Raw genomic sequence first — 21689 nt, forward strand, 5'->3', positions numbered from 1 at the left:
CATGTGATTTTTGGTTTTAATTGTGTTTATGTAGTGTATCACATTTATTGACTTGCATATGTTAAACCATCCCTGCATCTCTGGTATGAAACCCACTTAATCATGGTGGATTATCTTTTTGAATGTTGTTGAATTTAGTTAGCTAGTATTTTGTTAAGGATTTTAGCATCTATGTTCATCAGGGATATCGGTCTATAGTTTTATTTTTTGATTATGTCCTTTCCTGGTTTTGGTATTAGGGTGATACTACCTCCATAGAACGATTTAGGGAGAATTCCTTCTTTCTCTATCTTGTAGAATAGTGCCAATAGGCGTGGTACCAGTTTTTCTTCAAATCTCTGGTAGAATTCTTCTGTGAATCTGTCTGGTCCTGGACTTTTTTTTTTTTGCTGGTAATTTTTAAATTATTTCAATCTTGCTACTTGTTATCAGTCTGTTAAGGGTATCTAATTCTACCTGAATTAAGCTAGCAGGGTTTTCTCTTTCAGGAATTTATCTGTCTACTACAGGTTTTCTAGTTTATGTGTGTAAAGGTGTTCATAGTAGCCTTTTGTATTTCTGTGGTGTCAGTTGTAATATCTTCCATTTTGTTTCTAATTGAGCTTATTTGGATTTTCTCTCTTCTTTTCTTGGTTAATCTTGCTAATGGTCCATGAATTTTATTTATCTTTTCAAAGAACCAGCTTTTTGTTTCATTTATCTTTTGTATTTTGTTTGTTTGTTTCAATTTCATTTGATTCTGCTTTGGTCTTGGTTATTTTCTTTCTTCTGCTAGGTTTGGGTTTCGTTTGTTCTTGTTTTCCTAGTTCCTTGCGGGAGGTGTGACCTTAGATTGTCTCTTAGTGTTCTTTCAGACTTTTTGATGTACGCGTTAGGGGTTTGAACTTTTCTTTTAGCACTGCCTTTGCTGTATCCCAGAGGTTTTGATAGATTGTATCATTATTGTCATTCAGTTCGAATAATTGTTTAATTTCCATCTTGATTTTTTTTTTTGACCCAAAACTCATTTAGGAGCAGGTTATTTAATTTCCATGTATTTGGATGGTTTTGAAGGTTCCTTCTGGAATTGACTTCCAATTTTATTCCACTGTGGTCTGAGAGACTGCTTGATATAATTTCAATTTTCTTAAATTTATTAAGGCTAATTTTGTGGCCTATCATATGGTATATCTTGGAGAAAGTTCCATGCGCTGTTGAATAGAATGTATATTCTGCGGTTGTTGGGTAGAATGTTCTGTAAATATATTAAGTCCATTTGTTCCAGGGTATAGTTTAAATCCATTGTTTCTTTGTTGACTTTCTGTCTTGCTGGCCTGCCTAGTGCTGTCAGTGCAGTATTGAAGCCCCCCCTCCTCATTATTGTGTTGCTGTCTATCTCATTTCTTAGGTCTATTAGTAATTGTTTTATCAGTTGGGTGCTCCAGTGTTAGGTGCATATATATTTAAGATTATGGGCCGGGCGCGGTGGCTCAAGCCTGTAATCCCAGCACTTTGGGAGGCCGAGACGGGCGGATCACGAGGTCAGGAGATCGAGACCATCCTGGCTAACACGGTGAAACCCTGTCTCTACTAATAAATACAAAAAAAAAACTAGCTGGGCGAGGTGGCGGGCGCCTGTAGTCCCATCTACTCGGAGGCTGAGGCAGGAGAATGGCATAAACCCGGGAGGCGGAGCTTGCAGTGAGCTGAGAACCGGCCACTGCACTCCAGCCCGGGCGACAGAGAGAGAGTCCGTCTCAAAAAAAAAAAAAAAAAAAAAAAGATTATGATGTTTTCCTATTGGACAGGCCTTTTATTATTTAATGTCCCTCTTTGTCTTTTTTCATTGCTGTTGCTTTAAACTTTGTTTTGTCTGATATAAGAATAGCTATTCCTGCTCACTTTTGGTGTCCATTTGCATGGAGTTTCTTTATCCACCCCTTTATCTTAAGTTTGTATGAGTTCTTATGTATTAGGTGAGTCTCTTGAAGGCAGCAGATGGTTGGTGAATTCCTATCCATTCTGTGGTTCTGTATCTTTTAAGTGGAGCATTTAGGCTATTTACATTCAACATTAGTATTGAGATGTGAGATATCATTCCGTTCATCGTAGTATTTGTTGCCTGTATACCTGGATTTTTTGTTTTTTGTTTTTAATTGTATTTTTGTTTTATAGGTCCTGTGAGATTTATGCTTTACAGAGGTTCTGTTTTGATGTGTTTTGATTTGTTTCAAGATTTAGAGCTCTTTTTAGCGGTTCTTGTAGTGGTAGCTTGGTAGTGGCAAATTCTCTCAGAATTTGTTTTTCTGAAAAAGACTGTATCTTTCATTCATTTATGAAGCTTAGTTTCACTGAATACAAAATTCTTGGCGATAATTCTTTTCTTTTAAGAGGCTGAAGATAGGGCCCCAATCCCTTCTAGCTTGTAGGGTTTTTGCTGAGAAACTGCTGTTAATCTGATAGGTTTTCCTTTATAGGTTACCTGGTGCATTTGCTTCACAGCTCTTAAGATTCTTTCCTTCATCTCAACTTTAAATAACCTGAGGAAAAGTGTGCCTAGGTGATGATCGTTTTGTAGTGAATTTCCCAGGTATTCTTTGAGCTTCTTGTATTTGGTTGTCTACATCTCTAGCAAGGCTGGGGACGTTTTCCTTGATTATTCCCCCCAAATATGTTTTCCAAAATTTTAGATTTTTCTTCTTCAGGAATGCTGATTATTTTTAGGTTTGGTTATTTAATGTAATCCCAAACTTTTTAGAGGCTTTGTTCATATTTTCTTATTCTTTTTTCTTTGTTTTTGTTGGATTGGGTTAATTAGAAAACCTTGTCTTTGAGCTCTGAAGTTCTTCCTTCTGCTTGTTTGATTCTATTGCTGAGACTTTCCAGAACAGTTTGCATTTCTATAAGCACATCCATTGTTTTTTCCTGAAGTTTTGATTGTTTTTTATTTATGCCATTTCATTGAAAATTTTTCCCTTCACGTCTTGTATCATCTTTTTGATTTCCTTAAATTGGGCTTTGCCTTTCTCTGGTGCCTCCCTGATTAGCTTAATAACTAACCTTCTAAATTATTAGGTAAATTAGGGATTTCTTCTTGGTTTCAATCTATTGCTGATGAGCTGGTGTGATTTTTGGGAAGCATTAAAGAACCTTATTTTGTCATATTACCAGAGTTGGTTTTCTGGTTTCTTCTCATTTGGGTAGACTCTGTCAGAGGGAAGGTCTAGGGCTCAAGGCTGTTGTTCAGCTTCTTTTGCTCCATGGGGTGTTCCCTTGATGTAGCACTCTCTCCCTTTTCCTATGGGGATGTGGCTTTCTGGGAGCCGAGCTGTAGTGATTATTATCTCTCTTCTGGATCTAGCCATCCAGCAAGTCTACCAGGCTCCAGGTTGGTACTGGGGGTTGTCTGCAGAGTCCTGTGCTGTGAGCCATCTGTGGATCTCTCAGCCATGGATACCAGCACCTGCTCCAGTGGAGGTGGCAGGGGGGTGAAGCGGACTCTGTGAGGGTCCTTAGCCTTGGTTGTTTAACGTACTATTTTTGTTTTGGTTGGTCTCCTGCCAGGAGGTGGTGTTTTCAAGATAGCACTAGCTGTGGCAGTATGCGGGGGAGCAGGCAGTGGGTGGGCCCCTAGAACTCCCAAGAGTGTATGCCCTTTGTCTTCAGTTACCAGGGTGGGTAGGGAAGGACCATTAAGTTGGGGCAGGGCAAGATGTGTTTGAGCTCAGACTCTCCTTGGGCAGGTCTTGTTGCGGCTGCTGTGGGGGCTGGGGGTGAGGGTCTGAGGTCAGTGGAGTTATGTTCCTAGGAAGATTATGGCTGCCTCTACTGTGTACTTCAGGTTGTCAGGGAAGTAGGGGAAAGCCAGCAGTCACAGGCCTCACCCAGTCCCCATGCAACCCAAAGGTCCAGTCTCACTCCCACTGTCCCGCCCCTCTCCAACAGCACCAAGTCTGTTTCCAGGCAGTGGGTGAGCAGGGCTGAGAACTTGCCCCAGGCTACCTGCCTCCCGGCTTTGAAAGCAAGTGGGGCTTTCCTTCTTCCCCCACCTGTGGAATCCGCACACTGGATTCACACCCTCTCCCGAGTTCTGGCCAGGAGATTTCTTGATTGGTTCAAATTGTTACAGAGTTCAGCTGGAGGTTCCCTTCTTCCTGTGGCCTTTTCCCAGTGCCTCTGGCTGCCGTCCCCAAGTGCCCCTGTGAAGCAAGGCAGAAATGGCTTGGTAGGGGACCCCAGCGAGACCACAAGACTTTTCCCGCTGCTTCCTCTACCCCTGTATTTCACTCGGCTCTCTGAATTGACCCAGTTCCAGGTAAGGTCAGAATCTTCTGTAATCTAGACCTTCAGGTTCCTCAGTGGGGGTGTGTGTTTGGGGGCAGTTGATCTCCTTTTCCCACTTCCATGGTTTGGGCACTCACAGTATTTGGGGTATCTCCTGGGTCCTGTAGGAGCAATCTGCTTCCTTCAGAGGGTCTGTGGATTCTCTCCGCTTTCCTAATTTACTCCTGCAGTCATCCTGGAGCAAAAGTTCACAGTGTGAGCCTTCACACGCTGCTCTGCCTGTCTGAGTGGGAGCTGCAATCTAGTCCTTCCTTCCATCTGCCATGATTCCAGGGAAACTTTCCAAAGAGCTTTTCTTCGTTAACTCTTCTCCCCCAGTCATTCTTTGTGGGAGGAGCACAGAACTCTTAATTCTGTTCTTAATAAATAGATAAGTGCCTTTTAAAAATTAACAATCAATTAAGTAATTCTTTTCGGTTAGCATATTCTTTACCTGAGACCTTACACACACACACACACACACACATATATATATATATATATATCAAGGAGAGAGATATATATCAAGGAGATATATATTATATATATATTTCAAGGAGATATGTATATATATCAAGGAGATATAGAGATATAGATATCAAGGAGATATAGATATCAAAGAGATATATATATATATCAATATCTCCTTGATATATAGATATCTCTATATCTCCTTGATACAGATATATTTATATATCTCCTTGCCTCCCATTCTGAGGCCAACTTCCTGTGGCCATAGGCATTTTCATGCCCACCAGTCTTAGAAAACAGATGGTTTGACAACATGGCTGTGGCCACAGACTCGATCTGTGGTTATCTTCTCTGTGATTCTCTTCTCACTCCTTTGGTGAGTTGCCCAGGTTCACGGCTTGAAATGTCCTCTTTATGATGATAAGTTGTCCTCTAAACATATATATACATAAATGCCTATTTGACATCTCCTCTTGAATGTCTAATAAATATCTCAAATTAAGCCTATCTGAAACTGAACTCCCAATTTTATCTTCTTACCCCCAAAATCTGTTCTGCAGCAATCTTCTTCATATCAATTGGATAGTAATTCTATTCTTTCAGTTGCTTGGCCAAAAATGTTTGTGTTATCCTTGAATGTTCTGTAATATTTACTTCTTCCTCTAAACCCAGTCCTGCAGTATAAATTACCCCCACAGTATACAACTTGTGCTGTCATTTAAATTCAGTAAGTCTAAAATCAAACTCACCATCTGCCATACCCAAATTATCTTCTCCTTATGTTTACATTTCTATGGGATCACCACTATATCGCCAGCACTGGGTTTTCCTTAATACCTCATCTGCTTCCATCTTCCCACTTCCTTACTATCAATCCAGTCAGACTTCTGCTTTTCCATTGCTGCTAATTAATTACTGCAGACCTGGACTATTCAAGGGGCTTTCAATCTGATTGCCATGCCTGGTACTTCTTCCTCCATCATAGTCTGCATACTGCTGCTGGGTTTCCTTCCTCTGCTTCTTTATTGCCACTGCTTACAAACCTCCCTTGTATCCTCTGCTGATCTAAAATCTTCCCACTCTTCAAGTCTAATACGTCTCCTGTTTCCTCCTAGTTAAGCTTTCTCTGACCACTTTAGCTCACACAGATTCCTTCTTGGAACCACTATAGCATCTGCTATCTGAGAAGTAGCAAGATATGTGGAGAGAATATTGGGTTGTGAGTTAATAGTCTGAATTTTAGTTCCAGCTCTGGCCCTAACCCCTTACATGGCCTCAGGCAAGCCACCTTACTACCCTGGGTCTCCGTTTCCTCCTTATATAAAATAAGTGGGGTTCGACTAGCTGATCGGTTCAGCTTAAATGTTTTATGTATTTATAAATATATGGCTCAGATACAGGCCATTTTATGTATGAATTACTATGATCATGTCCCCACTTTCAGTTCTTTGCAGTCGATCTAAAATATTACTTCAACAATTACCTGTCCTTTGTTTTTACTGTGTTATTTTTCTCCTTCAAACATTCCACTGCACTTATCCATTTTATCTTTGTTTTGTTTTGTTTTGACAAATGAAAGTCTTTAATTTGAGTTTAAAACTGGTATTTTACAAGGTCCACCTTGTTTCTGTCAAAAAGACAATGATCACATCTTTTAGACATAAGAAAAATTTCAAAATCCAAAAAAATTAAAATAAATCACATAGCATTTGAAGTCAATAAATGATTAATGGGATTTTTTTTTCCTGTTGTATACAAGGCCTTCATTGTATTCATATTTCTTCTATGCAATTGCCAGTTCTCTTTTGGTTTTTATCTTGTTTTTCCACAGTAGTTATTCTACCTTTTTTTTTTTTTAGTAACAGTGCCCATGTATAGAATTATTTCATCTTTCCATTTATCAAGCCATATTTGTGTTTCATTTAGGATCTTCTTGCTTTGTTCCTCTTATTCTAGTAGAGGCTTGGGTAAACTGTCTTGCCTGCTTAGAATCCCATTCTAATACTTTCTCTCCTTGAAAAGACACATTAAAAACAGAGACAAAATAACAGAAATTTTAAAATCCCAAAGCATGTCAATATATGCTTTTTATAATATTGTTTTATGTTTTTATTTTTTATTTTTTTGAGATGGAGTCTCACTCTGTCACCCATGCTGGAGTGCGGTGGCGCTAACTCAGCTCACTGCAACCTCCACCTCCTGGGTTCAAGTGATTCTCCTACCATAGCCTCCTGAGTAGCTGGAATTACAGGCGCCCACAACCATGCCTGGCTAATTTTTGTATTTTTCGTGCAGATGGGGTTTCATCATGTTGACCAGGCTGGTCTCGAACTCTTTAACTCAGGTGATCTGCCTGCCTCAGCCTCCCAGAGTGCTGGAATTACAGGCGTGAGCCACCGCGCCTGGCATGTTTTATGTTTTTTAAATGTATAATCTATATATTGATACCATTTTGACTTCACATTGATGATGATGCTCCCCAGAGGACCAATGGTTTGCTTGATGTAATATATGTGTTTCTGAGCACAATGAGGGTATTTACACACACCTTTTAGAGATTCTGTAGTGGATTGATGATGAGGGTATGTACACACCCTGCAAAGATTCTATAGTGGATTGATGATATGAAAGTCATTCATATAAAGTCTATAATAATGAATGTAATTAATATACATTTACAAAGGACTACACTTCTAAAGAAGTGCAATTAACCCTCATTTTCAGTTTGAAACCAAAAATCACAATCTTGTCCAAGATTTTTTTACTCTTCCCAGAAGTTCTGGGAGGGACTTCTGACACGGAGGTGAAGCTAGTGGAGTTAAGTCCTTTGAGATGTATTCTCACCAAGGAACGTATGCAATAAATAGTTTATACACATTGTGAATATTTAAAGCAGATGTCAGCAAACTTTTTCTGTAAAGGGGCAGAGAGCATATATTTTGGCCATTGCAGTAGTTTTAGTCTGCATAGTCTGCCACAACAAATTACCACAGATTGAGTGGCTTAAATAATAGAATTTATTTTCTCACAGTTCTGGAGGTTGGAAGTCCAAGATCAAGGTGCCAGCTGGTTGAATTCTGGTGAGGGCTCTCTTCCTGGCTTGCATACAGCGGTCTTCTTGCTATGTCTTCATGTGGCCTTACCTTGGTGTGTACATGTGGGAGTTAGGAGAGGGAAATAACTCTCTCTCTTTTCTCCTTCTCTTCTAGGCCACCAGTTCTATGGGATTAGACTTAAAGGTGGCATACCCCTATCCTTGAGATCTCGTTTAACCTTAATTATCCTGTCTCCAAATATAGTCACATTGAGGGTTAGGGGTTCAACATATGAAATTTGGGGATGAGGGGGACACAATTTAGTCTGTCTATCTCTGTCACAACTGTTCAACTCTTCCCTTGTAATGGGAGAGCAGCTGTTAACAAAAAGGCATAAATTATTTACATAGTTATTTGTGGATTGAAAATTTAAATTTGTATAATTTCCATGTGTTATGAAATTTAAAAAAAATTTTTTAAACCATTTAAATATATAAAACCCATTCTTAGCTTGCAGGTCATAAAAAAACAGGTGCCAGGTTAGATTTGTCCCATGGACTATAATTTGCAGTGTCTGTAGTTTTAGAGTATCAAGATTTACAGGATAGGAGTGATAAGTGTTAAAATCTCCCTGTGTGGTTCTGTTTTCAGGAGGGTACTTGATATTTTTCAGATGACTATGACAAGCTAATAGTACACCATTTCTCCTTTCCTTGCATGTTACAGGTATTGAAATTCGATGCCTATTTCCAAGAAGATGTTCCTATGTCAACTGAGGAACAGTATAGGATCCGTCAAGTGAACATTTACTATTATCTAGAAGATGACAGCATGTCTGTCATAGAGCCTGTTGTAGAAAATTCTGGAATCCCTCAAGGCAAGTTAATAAAACGCCAGCGGCTAGCCAAGAATGACCGGGGTGACCATTACCATTGGAAAGACCTAAATCGAGGAATAAACATCACAATTTATGGCAAAACTTTCCGCGTTGTTGACTGTGACCAATTCACACAGGTATAGCATATATTTTTGACAGTTGTGGGGTCTGAGGCATCATTCTAATTTATAGAAGGATACATTTCATTTATTAGGGTAAGGGGAGGACATTGGTAATCTGTCCTGCGTGAATTATTATGGTTGGCTAGGTATTTGCATGTGTGCATGTGCTAATGTGTGCCAACACTAGTAGTAACATATTTTTTCAGAATAATATTGATACTTATTCACTCAAAATCAAACTCTCATCATAGATGAATCATTTGGTAAGAAACCAGGTTAAAATGGCAGTTCAAATAGAGAGTAGGGGAATAGCACCCCTGCTGGGATGGAAGTATGGAAGAGGGATTAAACGTTTTATCTTAAGTGTGAGCTTACGAAAATAGCACTACTTCTATTAGCAGATATGAGCCTAAAACTTTTTGTGTAGCTCATATATTTTTGGTAAATGATACTTGCTATATTCTAGGAAAGCTTACCATCTAAAGAATTTCTGAAATAAAACCATTTTTAAATGAAAAAAACTCTTCTATATGTAAAAAGTCCTCTACTTTCTTAATTTCATAAGTTTGGATTTTTTAATACAAAGAAACCCTTCTTAAAGTTACATGCATAGAGGCTATAGATGGCCTTTCTTTACTACAAAGTGTAGGAGTTAGGAAGTCAATTCCAATTTGTCTTAGTTAAAAAAATATTTCTAGCAGCAAAGATATAGTTTCTGAAGTATTTTATGTCCTTATTCCAGGATACCTAGTGCCATATTTGACTAATTTTTTTTTTTTTTTTTTTTTTTTGAGACGGAGTCTCGCTCTGCCGCCCAGGCTGGAGTGCAGTGGCCGGATCTCAGCTCACTGCAAGCTCTGCCTCCCGGGTTCACGCCATTCTCCTGCCTCAGCCTCCCGATATTTGACTAATTTTTACATGCAGTGAGCTTCTATGAATCCATTATTGTTCTCATTTAGTTTATTTAACAAATATTTATTTGCATGCCTGCTTTGTTCCAGGCAGTGTTCTAGGTGCCAGATGTAAGGACTTGCCTCTATAGAGGTTCCAATCTTGTTGGAGGAGATAAACAATAGCAAATAAATAGACTGATTATATGTCAGATGATGATAAGAGCAATGGAGAAAAGTAAAGCTGAGTAAAGGGAATGGAAGTTGAGGGGCTCTTTATAAAGGTGGATCAGAGAATGCCTCAGTGATAAGATGACACATGAATAGAGGCCTGAAGGAAGTAAGGAAAGGAGCCATGGCATCAGTGCCATTCCAAAACATTAGAGAAAAATAGCTCCAAAAGTAGAGGTGCTAGACCATCTTTGAGATATTCTCCCATTCCAACATATTTTTATCTCTTTGTTTTTTAGGTGTCTGAGGTCTTATATATCATAGGCAGTTTCACAATTGTACCAACAGTGAGAAATTGTAAAATGTTATTTAAACATAAAGGCATTAACAATTATTTTTGCTGTTGTGTTTTCATAACAATTATTTTTACAGTTGTGTTTTTATGGGCAATTTGAACATTTGCAAATTAATCACTGAACAGTTGATCTATTTATAGTCAGTTCTCATTATTCATAGTAATTATGACTATAAAGTCACCACAAATACTGAATTAGTGAATACTGAACCACTGGTCTTAGAGGAAATACAGGGTTGGGTTCCCACCAATCTCTGGCCACATTTGTCAACTGACCAATACGTAAGTTTGATTTATATGTGTTTCTGTTTAAAGACACCTTATTTAATATATACGGTTGATTCATTAACATTAAACTCACACCCAACAGCACTATAACTCATGTCTGAACAAAGCTTATCTAAGACATGCATTTTCTCTATGAGGTGTGTTAACAGCCTTCTTGTGCTTAGGAACACTAAATAGCACTTCAGTGCTAGGCATTGGGACCCTTTAAACAGCAAAACCACCGACGAAAAACAAAAATGCAAAAAGTGTGGCACCTTCATGTATATGTATGTGTATGTGGATATGGATATGGATATGGATATGGATATGGATATGGATATGTATGCGTATATGTATCACATTTTCTTTTTCCAGTTTACCACTGATGGGCATTCAGGTTGATTCCATGTCTTTGCTATTGTGAATAGTGCTGCAATGAACATACTTGTGGCTATGTCTTTATGGCAGAATGATTTATGTTCCTTTGGGTATATACTCAATAATGAGATTCCTAGGTCAAATGGTAGTTAGTTCTGTTTTCAGGTCTTTTAGGAATCACCACACTGCTTTCTACAATGGTTGAACTAATTTATACTCTCATCAACAGTGTATAAACATTTCTTTTTCTCCACGACCTTGACAGCACCTGTTATTTTTTGACTTTTTAATAATAACCATTCTGACTGGTATGAGATGGTATTTCATTGTGGTTTTGATTTGCATTTCTCTAATGATCAGTGATATTGAGCTTTTTTTTTATGTGTTTATTGGCCTTGTGTATGTCTTCTTTTGAGAAGTGTCTGTTTATGTCCTTTGCCCACTTTTTAATAGGGTTCTTTGCTTTTTTTCTTGTAAATTAAAGTTTCTTACAGATGGTGCATATTGGACCTTTGTCAGATGCATAGTTTGCAAATATTTATTTCCCATTCTTTAGACTGTCCTTTTACTCTGTTGATGCTTTCTTTTGCTCTGCAGAAACTCTTACGTTTAATTAGATGCCATTTGTCAATTTTTCTTTTGTTGTGATTGCTTTTGGTCATGAAATCTTTGCCCATTCCTATATTTAGAATGGTGTTGCCGTAGTTGTCTTCCAGGGTGTTTATAGTCTTTGGTTTTACATTTAAGTCTTTAATCTATCTTGAGTTGACTTTTATATCTGGTGTAAGAAAGGAGTCCAGTTTCAATCTTCTGCATATGGCTAGCAGGTTATCCCAGCACCTTTTTCCATTGCTTGTTTTTGTCAACTTTGTTGAAGGTCAGATAATTATAGGTGTGCAGCCTTATTTCTGAGCTCCCTGTTCTGTTCTATTGGTCTGTGTGTCTGTTTTTGTACGAGTACCATACTGTTTAGGTTACTGTAGCCCTGTAGTGTAGTTTGAAGGCAGGTAACGTGATGCCTCCAGATTTGTTCTTTTGCTTAGAATTGCCTTGACTATTCAGGCTCTTTTTGGATACCACTGCATTTTGAAGTATTTTTTTCCTAGTTCTGTGAAGAGTGTCATTGGCAATTTGAAAGGAATAGCATTGAATCTGTACATTGCTTTAGGCAGTATGGTGACTTTAAAGATATTGATTCTTCGTATCCATGAGCATGTAATGTGTTTTCATTTGCTCATGTCATCTGATTTCCTTAAGCAGTGTTTTGTAATTCTCATTGTAGAGATCTTTCACCTCCATGGTTAGCTGCATTCCTAGGTATTTTATTCTTTTTGTGACAGTTGTAAATGGGATTGTGTTCCTGATTTTGCTCTCAGCTTGGCTGTTGTTGGTGTATAGGAATGCTAGTGATTTTTGTATGTTGATTTTGTATCCTAAAATTTTGCTGAAATTGTTTATTACCTTAAGGAGTTTTTGGGATGAGGCTATGGAGTTTTCTAGATATAGAATCATGTTGTCTCCAAACAGTGATAGTTTGACTTTCTCTCTTCCTACTTGGATGTCCTTCATTTCTTTCTCTTGCCTGATTGTTCTGGCCAAGACTTCCAGTACTGTGTTGGATAGAAGGTGTGAGAGAGGGCATCCTTTTCTTGCATCAGTTTTCAAGAGGAATGCTTCCAGCTCTTCCTTGTTCAATATAATGTTGGCTGTGGGTTTTTCATAGATGGCTCTTTTTATTTTGAAGTGTGTTCCTTTAATACCTATTTATGTATTTATTTATTTATGTATTTATTTATTATTATACTTTAAGTTCTAGGGTACATGTGCACAACATGCAGGTTTATTACATATGTATACATGTGCCATGTCAGTGTGCTGCACTGGTTAACTTGTCATTTACATTAGGAATATCTCCTAATGCTCTCCCTCCCTGCTCCCCTCACCCCACGACAGGCACTGATGTGTGATGTTCCCAACCCTGTGTCCAAGTGTTCTCATTGTTCAATTCCCACCTATGAGTGAGAACATGCAGTGTTTGGTTTTCTGTCCTTGTGATAGTTTGAGAATGATGGTTTCCAGCTTCATCCATGTCCCTTCAAAGGACATGAACTCATCCTTTTTTATGGCTGCATAGTATTCCATGGTGTATATGTGCCACGTTTTCTTAATCCAGTCTGTCACTGATGGACATTTGGGTTGGTTCCAAGTCTTTACTATTGTGAATAGTGCCTCAATAAGCATACGTGTGCATGTGACTTTATAGCAGCATGATTTTTAATCTTTTGGGTATATACCCAGTAATGAGATGGCTGGGTCAAATGGTATTTCTAGTTCTAGATCCTTGAGGAATCACCACACTGTCTTCCACAATGGTTGAATTAGTTTAGAGTCTCATCAACAGTGTAAAAGCGTTCCTGTTTCTCCACATCTTCTCCAGCACCTGTTGTTACCTGACTTTTTAATGATCACCATTCTAACAGGTGTGAGATGGTACCTCATTATGGTTTTGATTTGCATTTTGCATTTCTCTGATGACCAGTGATGATGAGCATTTTTTCTTTTTTTTTTTAAATTATATTTTAAGTTCTAGGGTACATGTGCACAATGTGCAGGTTTGTTACATATGTATACTTGTGCCATGTTGGTGTGCTACACCCATCAACTCGTCAGCACCCATCAACTCGTCATTTACATCAGGTATAACTCCCAATGCCATCCCTCCCCCCTCCCCCCTCCCCATAGTAGGCCCTGGTGTGTGATGTTCCCCTTCCAGAGTCCGAGTGATCTCATTGTTCAGTTCCCACCTATGAGTGAGAACATGCAGTGTTTGGTTTTCTGTTTTTGTGATAGTTTGCTGAGAATGATGGTTTCCAGCTGCATCTATGTCCCTACGAAGGACATGAACTCATCCTTTTTTATGGCTGCATAGTATTCCATGGTGTGTATGTGCCCCATTTTCTTAATCCAGTCTGTCACTGATGGACATTTGGGTTGATTCCAAGTCTTTGCTATTGTGAATAGTGCCGCAATAAACATACGTGTGCACGTGTCTTTATAGCAGCATGATTTATAATCCTTTGGGTATATACCCAGTAATGGGATGGCTGGGTCATATGGTATTTCTAGTTCTAGATCTATGAGGAATCGCCATACTGTTTTCCACAGTGGTTGAACCAGTTTATAATCCCATCAACAGTGTAAAAGTGTTCCTGTTTCTCCACATCCTCTCCAGCACCTGTTGTTTCCTGACTTTTTAATGATTGCCATTCTAACTGGTGTGAGATAGTATCTCATTGTGGTTTTGATTTGCATTTCTCTGATGGCCAGTGATGACGAGCATTTTTTCATGTGTCTGTTGGCTGTATGAATGTCTTCTTTTGAGAAATGTCTGTTCATATCCTTTCCCCACTTTTTGATGGGGTTGTTTGTTTTTTTCTTGTAAATTTGTTTGAGTTCTTTGTAGGTTCTGGATATTAGCCCTTTGTCAGATGAGTAGATTGCAAAAATTTTCTCCCATTCTGTAGGTTGCCTGTTCACTCTGATGGTAGTTTCTTTTGCTGTGCAGAAGCTCTTTAGTTTAATTAGATCCCATTTGTCAATTTTGGCTTTTGTTGCTGTAGCTTTTGGTGTTTCAGACATGCAGTCCTTGCCCATGCCTATGTCCTGAATGGTATTACCTAGGTTTTCTTCTAGGGTTTTTATGGTATTAGGTCTAACATTTAAGTCTCTAATCCATCTTGAATTAATTTTCGTATAAGGAGTAAGGAAAGGATCCAGTTTCAGCTTTCTACTTATGGCTAGCCAGTTTTCCCAGCACCATTTATTAAATAGGCAATCCTTTCCCCATTTCTTGTTTTTCTCAGGTTTGTCAAAGATCAGATGGCTGTAGATGTGTGGTATTATTTCTGAGGACTCTGTTCGGTTCCATTGGTCTATATCTCTGTTTTGGTACCAGTACCATGCTGTTTTGGTTACTATAGCCTTATAGTACAGTTTGAAGTGAGGTAGCGTGATGCCTCCAGCTTTATTCTTTTGGCTTAGGATTGTCTTGGCAATGCGGGGTCTTTTTTGGTTCCATATGAACTTTAAATCAGTTTTTTCCAATTCTGTGAAGAAACTCATTGGTAGCTTCGTGGGGATGGCATTGAATCTGTGGATTACCTTGGGCAGTATGGCCATTTTCACGATATTGATTCTTCCTATCCATGAGCATGGTATGTTCTTCCATTTGTTTGTGTCCTCTTTTATTTCACTGAGCAGTGGTTTGTAGTTCTCCTTGAAGAGGTCCTTTACATCCCTTGTAAGTTGGATTCCTAGGTATTTTATTCTCTTTGAAGCAATTGTGAATGGAAGTTCATTCATGATTTGGCTCTCTGTTTGTCTGTTACTGGTGTATAAGAATGCTTGTGATTTTTGCACATTGATTTTGTATCCTGAGACTTTGCTGAAGTTTCTTATCAGCTTAAGGAGATTTTGGGCTGAGACGATGGGGTTTTCTAAATACACAATCATGTCATCTGCAAACAGGGACAATTTGACTTCTTCTTTTCCTAACTGAATACCCTTGATTTCTTTCTCTTGCCTGATTGCCCTAGCCAGAACTTCCAACACTATGTTGAATAAGAGTGGTGAGAGAGGGCATCCCTGTCTTGTGCCAGTTTTCAAAGGGAATTTTTCCAGTTTTTGCCCATTCAGTATGATATTGGCTGTGGGTTTGTCATAAATAGCTCTTATTATTTTGAGGTACGTTCCATCAATACCGAATTTATTGAGAGTTTTTAGCATGAAGGACTGCTGAATTTTCTGCCTTTCTGAATTTTAAAGGCCTTTTCTGCATCTGTTGAGATAATCATGTAGTTTTTGTCTTTGGTTCTGTTTATATGCTGGATTACGTTTATTGATTTGCGGCGTATGTTGAACCAGCCTTGCATCCCAGGGATGAAGCCCACTTGATCATGGTGGATGAGCTTTTTGATGTGCTCCTGGATTCGGTTTGCCAGTATTTTATTGAGGATTTTTACGTCGATGTTCATCAGGGATATTGGTCTAAAATTCACTTTTTTTTGTTGTGTCTCTGCCAGGCTTTGGTAGCAGGATGATGTTGGCCTCATAAAATGAGTTAGGGAGGATTCCTTCTTTTTCTATTGATTGGAATAGTTTTCATGTGTCTGTTGGCTGCATAAATGTCTTCTTTTGAGAAGTGTCTGTTCATATCCTTTGCCCACTTTTTGATGTGGTTGTTTGATTTTTTTCCTTGTAAATTTGTTTAAGTTCTTTGTAGGTTCTGGATGTTTGCCCTTTGTCAGATGGGTAGATTGTAAAAATTTTCTCCCATTCTGTAAGTTACCTGTCCACTCTGATGGTAGTTTCTTTTGCTGTGCAGAAGCTCTTTAGTTTCATTAGATCCCATTTGTCAATTTTGGCTTTTATTGCCATTGCTTTTGGTGTTTTAGTCATGAAGTCCTTACCCATGTCTATGTCCTGAATGGTATTGCCTAGGTTTTCTTCTAGGGTTTTTAAGATTTTAGGTCTAACATTTAAGTCTTTAATCCATCTTGAACTAATTTTTGTATAAGGTGTAAGGAAGGGATCCAGTTTCAGCTTTCTACATATGGCTAGCCAGTTTTCTCAGCACCATTTATTAAATAGGGAATCATTTCCCCATTTCTTGTTTTTGTCAGGTTTGTCAAAGATCAGATGGTTGTAGATGTGTGGTGTTATTTCCTAGGAATCTGTTCTGTTCCATTGGTCTATATCTCTGTTTTGGTACCAGTACCATGCTGTTTTGGTTACTGTAGCCTTGTAGTATAGTTTGAAGTCAGGTAGCGTGATGCCTCCAGCTTTGTTCTTTTGGCTTAGGATTGTCTTGGCAATGCAGGGTCTTTTTTGGTTCCATATGAACTTTAAATCAGTTTTTTCCAATTCTGTGAAGAAACTCATTGGTAGCTTGATGGGGATGGCATTGAATCCACTTGGTGCAGAGCTGAGTTCAATTCCTGGATATCCTTGTTAACTTTCGGTCTCGTTGATCTGTCTAATGTTGACAGTGGGGTGTTAAAGTTTCCCATTATTATTGTGTGGGAGTCTAAGTTTCTTTGTAGGTCTCTAAAGACTTGCTTTATGAATCTGGGTGCTCCTGTATTGGGTGCATATATATTTAGGATAGTTAGCTCTTTTTGTTGAATTGATCCCTTTACCATTATGTAATGGCCTTTGTCTCTTTTGATCTTTGATGGTTTAAAGTCTGTTTTATCAGAGACTAGGATTGCAACCCCTGCTTTTTTTTTGTTTTCCATTTGCTTGGTAGATCTTCCTCCATCCCTTTATTTTGAGCCTGTGTGTGTCTCTGCACATGAGATGGGTCTCCTGAATACAACACAGTGATGGGTCTTAAGTCATTATCCAATTTGCCAGTCTGTGTCTTTTAATTTGAGCATTTAGCCCATTTACATTTAAGGTTAATATTGTTATATGTGAATTTGATCCTGTCATTATGATGTTAGCTGGTTATTTTACTCACTGGTTGATGCAGTTTCTTCCTAGCATTGAGGGTTTTTACAATTTGGCATGTTTTTGCAGTAGGTGGTACTGGTTTTTCCTTTCCATGTTTAGTGCTTCCTTCAGGAGCTCTTGTAGAGCAGGCCTGGTGGTGACAAAATCTCTCAGTATTTGTTTGCATGTAAAGGATTTTATTTCTCCCTCACTTATGAAGCTTAGTTTGGCTGGATATGAAATTCTGGGTTGAAAATTATTTTCTTTAAGAATCTTGAATACTGGCCCCCACTCTCTTCTGGCTTGTAGAGTTTCTGCTGAGAGATCTGCTGTTGGTCTGATGGGCTTCCCTTTGTGGGTAACCCGACCTTTCTCTGTGGCTGCCCTTAACATTTTTTTCCTTCATTTCAACTTTGGTGAATCTGACAATTATGTGTCTTAGAGTTGCTCTCCTCAAGGAGTATCTTTGTGGCGTTCTTTGTATTTCCTGAATTTGAATGTTGGCCTACCTCACTAGGTTGGGGAAGTTCTCCTGGATAATATCCTGAGGAGTGTTTTTCAACTTGGTTCCATTCTCCCTGTCACTTTCAGGTACACCAATCAGATGTAGATTTGGTCTTTTCACCTAATTCCATATTTCTTGGAGGGTTTGTTTCTTTTTACTCTTTTTTTCTCTAAACTTCTCTTCTCACTTCATTTCATTCATTTGATCTTCAGTCACTGATACCCTTTCTTCCACATGCTCAAATTGGCTACTGAAGCTTGTGCGTGCATCACATAGTTCTCGTACCATGGTTTTTAGCTCTATCAGGTCATTTAAGGACTTCTCTGCACTGTTTATTCTAGTTAGCCATTCATCTAATCTTTTTTCAAGGTTTTTAGCTTCTTTGCAATAGGTTCGAACATCCTCCTATAGCTCAGAGAAGTTTGTTATTACTGACGGTCTGAAGCCTTCTTCTCTCAACTTGTCAAAGTCATTCTCTGTCCAGTTTTGTTCCATTGCTGGCGAGGAGCTGTGTTCCTTTGGAGGAAAAGAGGCGCTCTGATTTTTAGAATTTTCAGCTTTTCTGCTCTGGTTTCTCCCTATCTTTGTGGTTTTATCTACCTTTGGTCTTTGATGATGGTGACGTACAGGTGGGGTTTTGGTGTAGATGTCCTTTCTGTTTGTTAGTTTTCCTTCTAACAGTCAGGACCCTCAGCTGCAGGTCTGTTGCAGTTTGCTGGAGGTCCACTCCAGATCCTGTTTGCCTGCGTATCAGCAGCAGAGGCTGTAGAACAGCAAATATTGCAGAATGGCAGATGTTGCTGCCTGATCCTTCCTCTGGAAGCTTTGTCTCAGAGGGGCACCCGGCTGTATGAGGTGTCAGTTGGCCCCTACTGGTAGGTGTCTCCTAGTTAGGCTACTCAGGGGTCAGGGACCCACTTGAGGAGGCAGTCTGTCTGTTCTCAGATCTCAAACTCCATGCTGGGAGAACCACTACTCTCTTTAAAGCTGTCAGACAGGGATGTTTAAGTCTGCAGAAGTTTCTGCTCTCTTTTGTTCAGCTATGCCCTGCCCTCAGAGGTGGAGTCAGAGGCAGGCAGGCCTCCTTGAGCTGCAGTAGGTTCCACCCAGTTCGGCTGCTTTGTTTACCTATTCAAGCCTCAGCAATGGTGGATGCCCCTCCCCCAGCCTTGCTGCCACCTTGCAGTTTGATCTCAGACTGCTTTGCTAACAGTGAGAGAGGCTCAGTGGACGTGGGACCCTCCGAGCCAGACGCAGGATATAATCTCCTGGTGTACCGTTTGCTAAGGCCATTGGAAAAGCACAGTATTAGGGTGGGAGTGTCTGATTTTCCAGATACTATCTGTCACAGCTTCCCTTTGCTGGGAAAGGGAATTCCCCAACCCCTTGAACTTCCCAGGTGAGGCAATGCCCTGCCCTGCTCTGTGGGCTGCACCCCCTGTCTGACAAGCCCCAGTGAGATGAACCCGGTACCTCAGTTGGAAATGCAGAAATCACCCGTCTTCTGCATCACTCACACTGGGAGCTTCACACTGGAGCTGTTCCTATTCGGCCATCTTGGAACCTCTCCTACTTAGTTTATTGAGAGTTTTTCTCATTAAGGGATACTGAATTTTATCCAAAGTCTTTTCTATAGCAATTGAGATAATCATGTGGTTTTTGTCTCCAGTTTTGTTTATGTGATGAATCACATTTATTGATTTGCATATGTTGAACCAACTTTGCACCTGGGAATGAAGCCTACTTGATTGTGGTGGATTACCTTTTTGATGTGCTTCTGGATTCGGTTTGCAAATATTTTGTTGAGTATATTTGCATCGATTTTCATCAAATATATTGGCCTGAAGTTTTCTTTTTCTGTTGTGTTTCCGCCAGGTTTTGGTATCAGAATGATGCTGGCCTCATAGAATGAGTTAGAGAGGAATCCTTCCTCCTCAACTTTTTGGAATATTTTCTGTAAGAATAGTACCAGCTTTTGGCCAGGCACGGTGGCTCACACCTGTGATCCCAGCACTTTGGAAGGCCGAGGTGGGTGGATCATGAGGTCAGGAGATCAAGACCATCCTTGCTAACATGGTGAAACCCCATCTCTACTAAAATTACAAAAAGTTAGCCAGGCATGGTGGCAGGCGCCTGTAGTCCCAGCTACTCAGGGGGCTGAGGCAGGAGAATGGCATGAACCTGGGAGGCGGAACTTGCAGCGAGCCGAGATAGCGCGACTGCACTCCAATCTGGGCGACAGAGCAAGACTCCATCTCAAAAAAAAAAAAAAAAAAAGAATAGTACCAGCTCTTTTTTGTATATCTGATAGAATTCAACTGTGAATCCATCTGGCTCTGGGTCTTTTTTGGTTTATAGGCTATTGATTACTGATTAAATTTCAGAGCTTGTTATTGGTCTGTTCAGGGAATCAGTTTCTTCCTAGTTCAGTCTTGGGAGGGTGTATGTGTCCAGGAATTTATCCATCTCTTCTAGGTTTTCTAGTGTGTTTGCATACAGGTGTTCATTATATTCTCTGATGGTTGCTTATGTTTCTGTGACGTCAGTCGTAACATCCTCTTTGTTGTTTCTAATTGTGTTTATTTAGATCTTCTCTCTTCTACATTAGTCTAGCTACTGGCCTATCTTTTCAATAAAAACCAACTCTTGGATTCATTGATCTTTTTAATGGTTTTTTGTATCTTGATTTCCTTCAGTTCAGCTCTCATTTTGGTTATTCCTTGTCTTCTGCTAGCTTTGAGGTTGATTTGCTCTTGCTTCTGTAGTTTTTTCAGTTGTGATATTAGGTTGTTAATTTGACATGTAACTTTTTGACATGGGCATGTAGTGCTATAAATTTCCGTCTTAATATTGCCTTAGCTGTGTCACAGAGATTCTGGTATGTTGTATCTTTGTTCTCATTACTTTCAAAGAAGTTCTTGATTTCTGCCTTAGTTTCATTATTTACCCAAAAGTCATTCAGGAGCAGATTGTTTAATGTCCATGTAATTGCATGGTTTTGAGTGTTTTTTTTTGTTGTTGTTGTTGTTTTTTTTTAGTTTTGACTTCTATTTTTATTATGCTGTCATCTGGGAGTGTGTTTGCTATGATTTTGATTCTTTTGTATTTCCTGATAATTGTTTTCTGTTTGATTATGTGGTTGATTTTAGAATATGTGCCATGTGCTGATGAGAATAATGTATACTCTGTTGTTTTTGGGTGGAAAGTTCTGTAGAGGTCGGTCAGATTCATTTGGTCCGATGTTGAGTTAGGTCCTGAATATCTTTGTTAATTTTCTGCCTCAATGATCTGTTTGATACTGTCAGGGAAGTGTTAAAGTCTCCTACTGCTGTTGTGTGGGAGTTTAAGTCTCGTTTTAGATCTCCAGGAACTTGTTTTTTGAATCTGGGTGTTCCTATGTTGGGTGCATATGTATTTAGCATAGTTAGGGTTTTTTTGTTGTTGAGTTGGATCCTTTACCATTATACAATGCCCTTCTTTGTCTTTTTTGATCTTTGTTGGTTTAAAGTCTATTTTGTCTGAAATTAGGACCACAACCCCTGTTTTTTTCTATTTTCCATCTACTTGGTAGATTTTCCTCTATCCCTTTATTTTGAGCCTTTGGGTGTGAGATAGGTCTCTTGAAGACAGCATACCATTGGGTCTTCCTTTTTTATCCAGCTTGTTATTCTGTGTTTTGTTTTCAGTCTTTTGTTTTGTTTAGTTTTTTTTTCTTTTCTTTTCTTTTTTTTTTGAGACAGAATCTCACTTTGTCACCCAGGCTGTCATGCAGTGGTGTGATCTCAGCTTACTGCAAACTCTGCCTCATGGGTTCAAGTGATTCT

At 39.1% G+C, this 21689-nt stretch overlaps 1 protein-coding gene across 2 annotated transcripts in view; it reads left to right on the forward strand.

Moving 5' to 3' along the window:
• EFHC1 (EF-hand domain containing 1) overlaps positions 1 to 21689 on the forward strand; it is an 84065-nt gene that overhangs the window by 13194 nt on the left and 49182 nt on the right. For both annotated transcript variants that reach the window (XM_033217430.1, XM_033217431.1), the window contains exon 3: positions 8535 to 8822. In XM_033217430.1, coding sequence (XP_033073321.1) covers positions 8535 to 8822 — 288 coding nt within the window. The remainder of the gene's footprint in view (positions 1 to 8534; positions 8823 to 21689) is intronic.

This window comes from Trachypithecus francoisi, unplaced genomic scaffold (genome assembly GCF_009764315.1).
Source record: "Trachypithecus francoisi isolate TF-2019V2 unplaced genomic scaffold, Tfra_2.0 Lachesis_group10, whole genome shotgun sequence".
In the NCBI taxonomy this organism is placed as follows: domain Eukaryota; kingdom Metazoa; phylum Chordata; class Mammalia; order Primates; family Cercopithecidae; genus Trachypithecus; species Trachypithecus francoisi.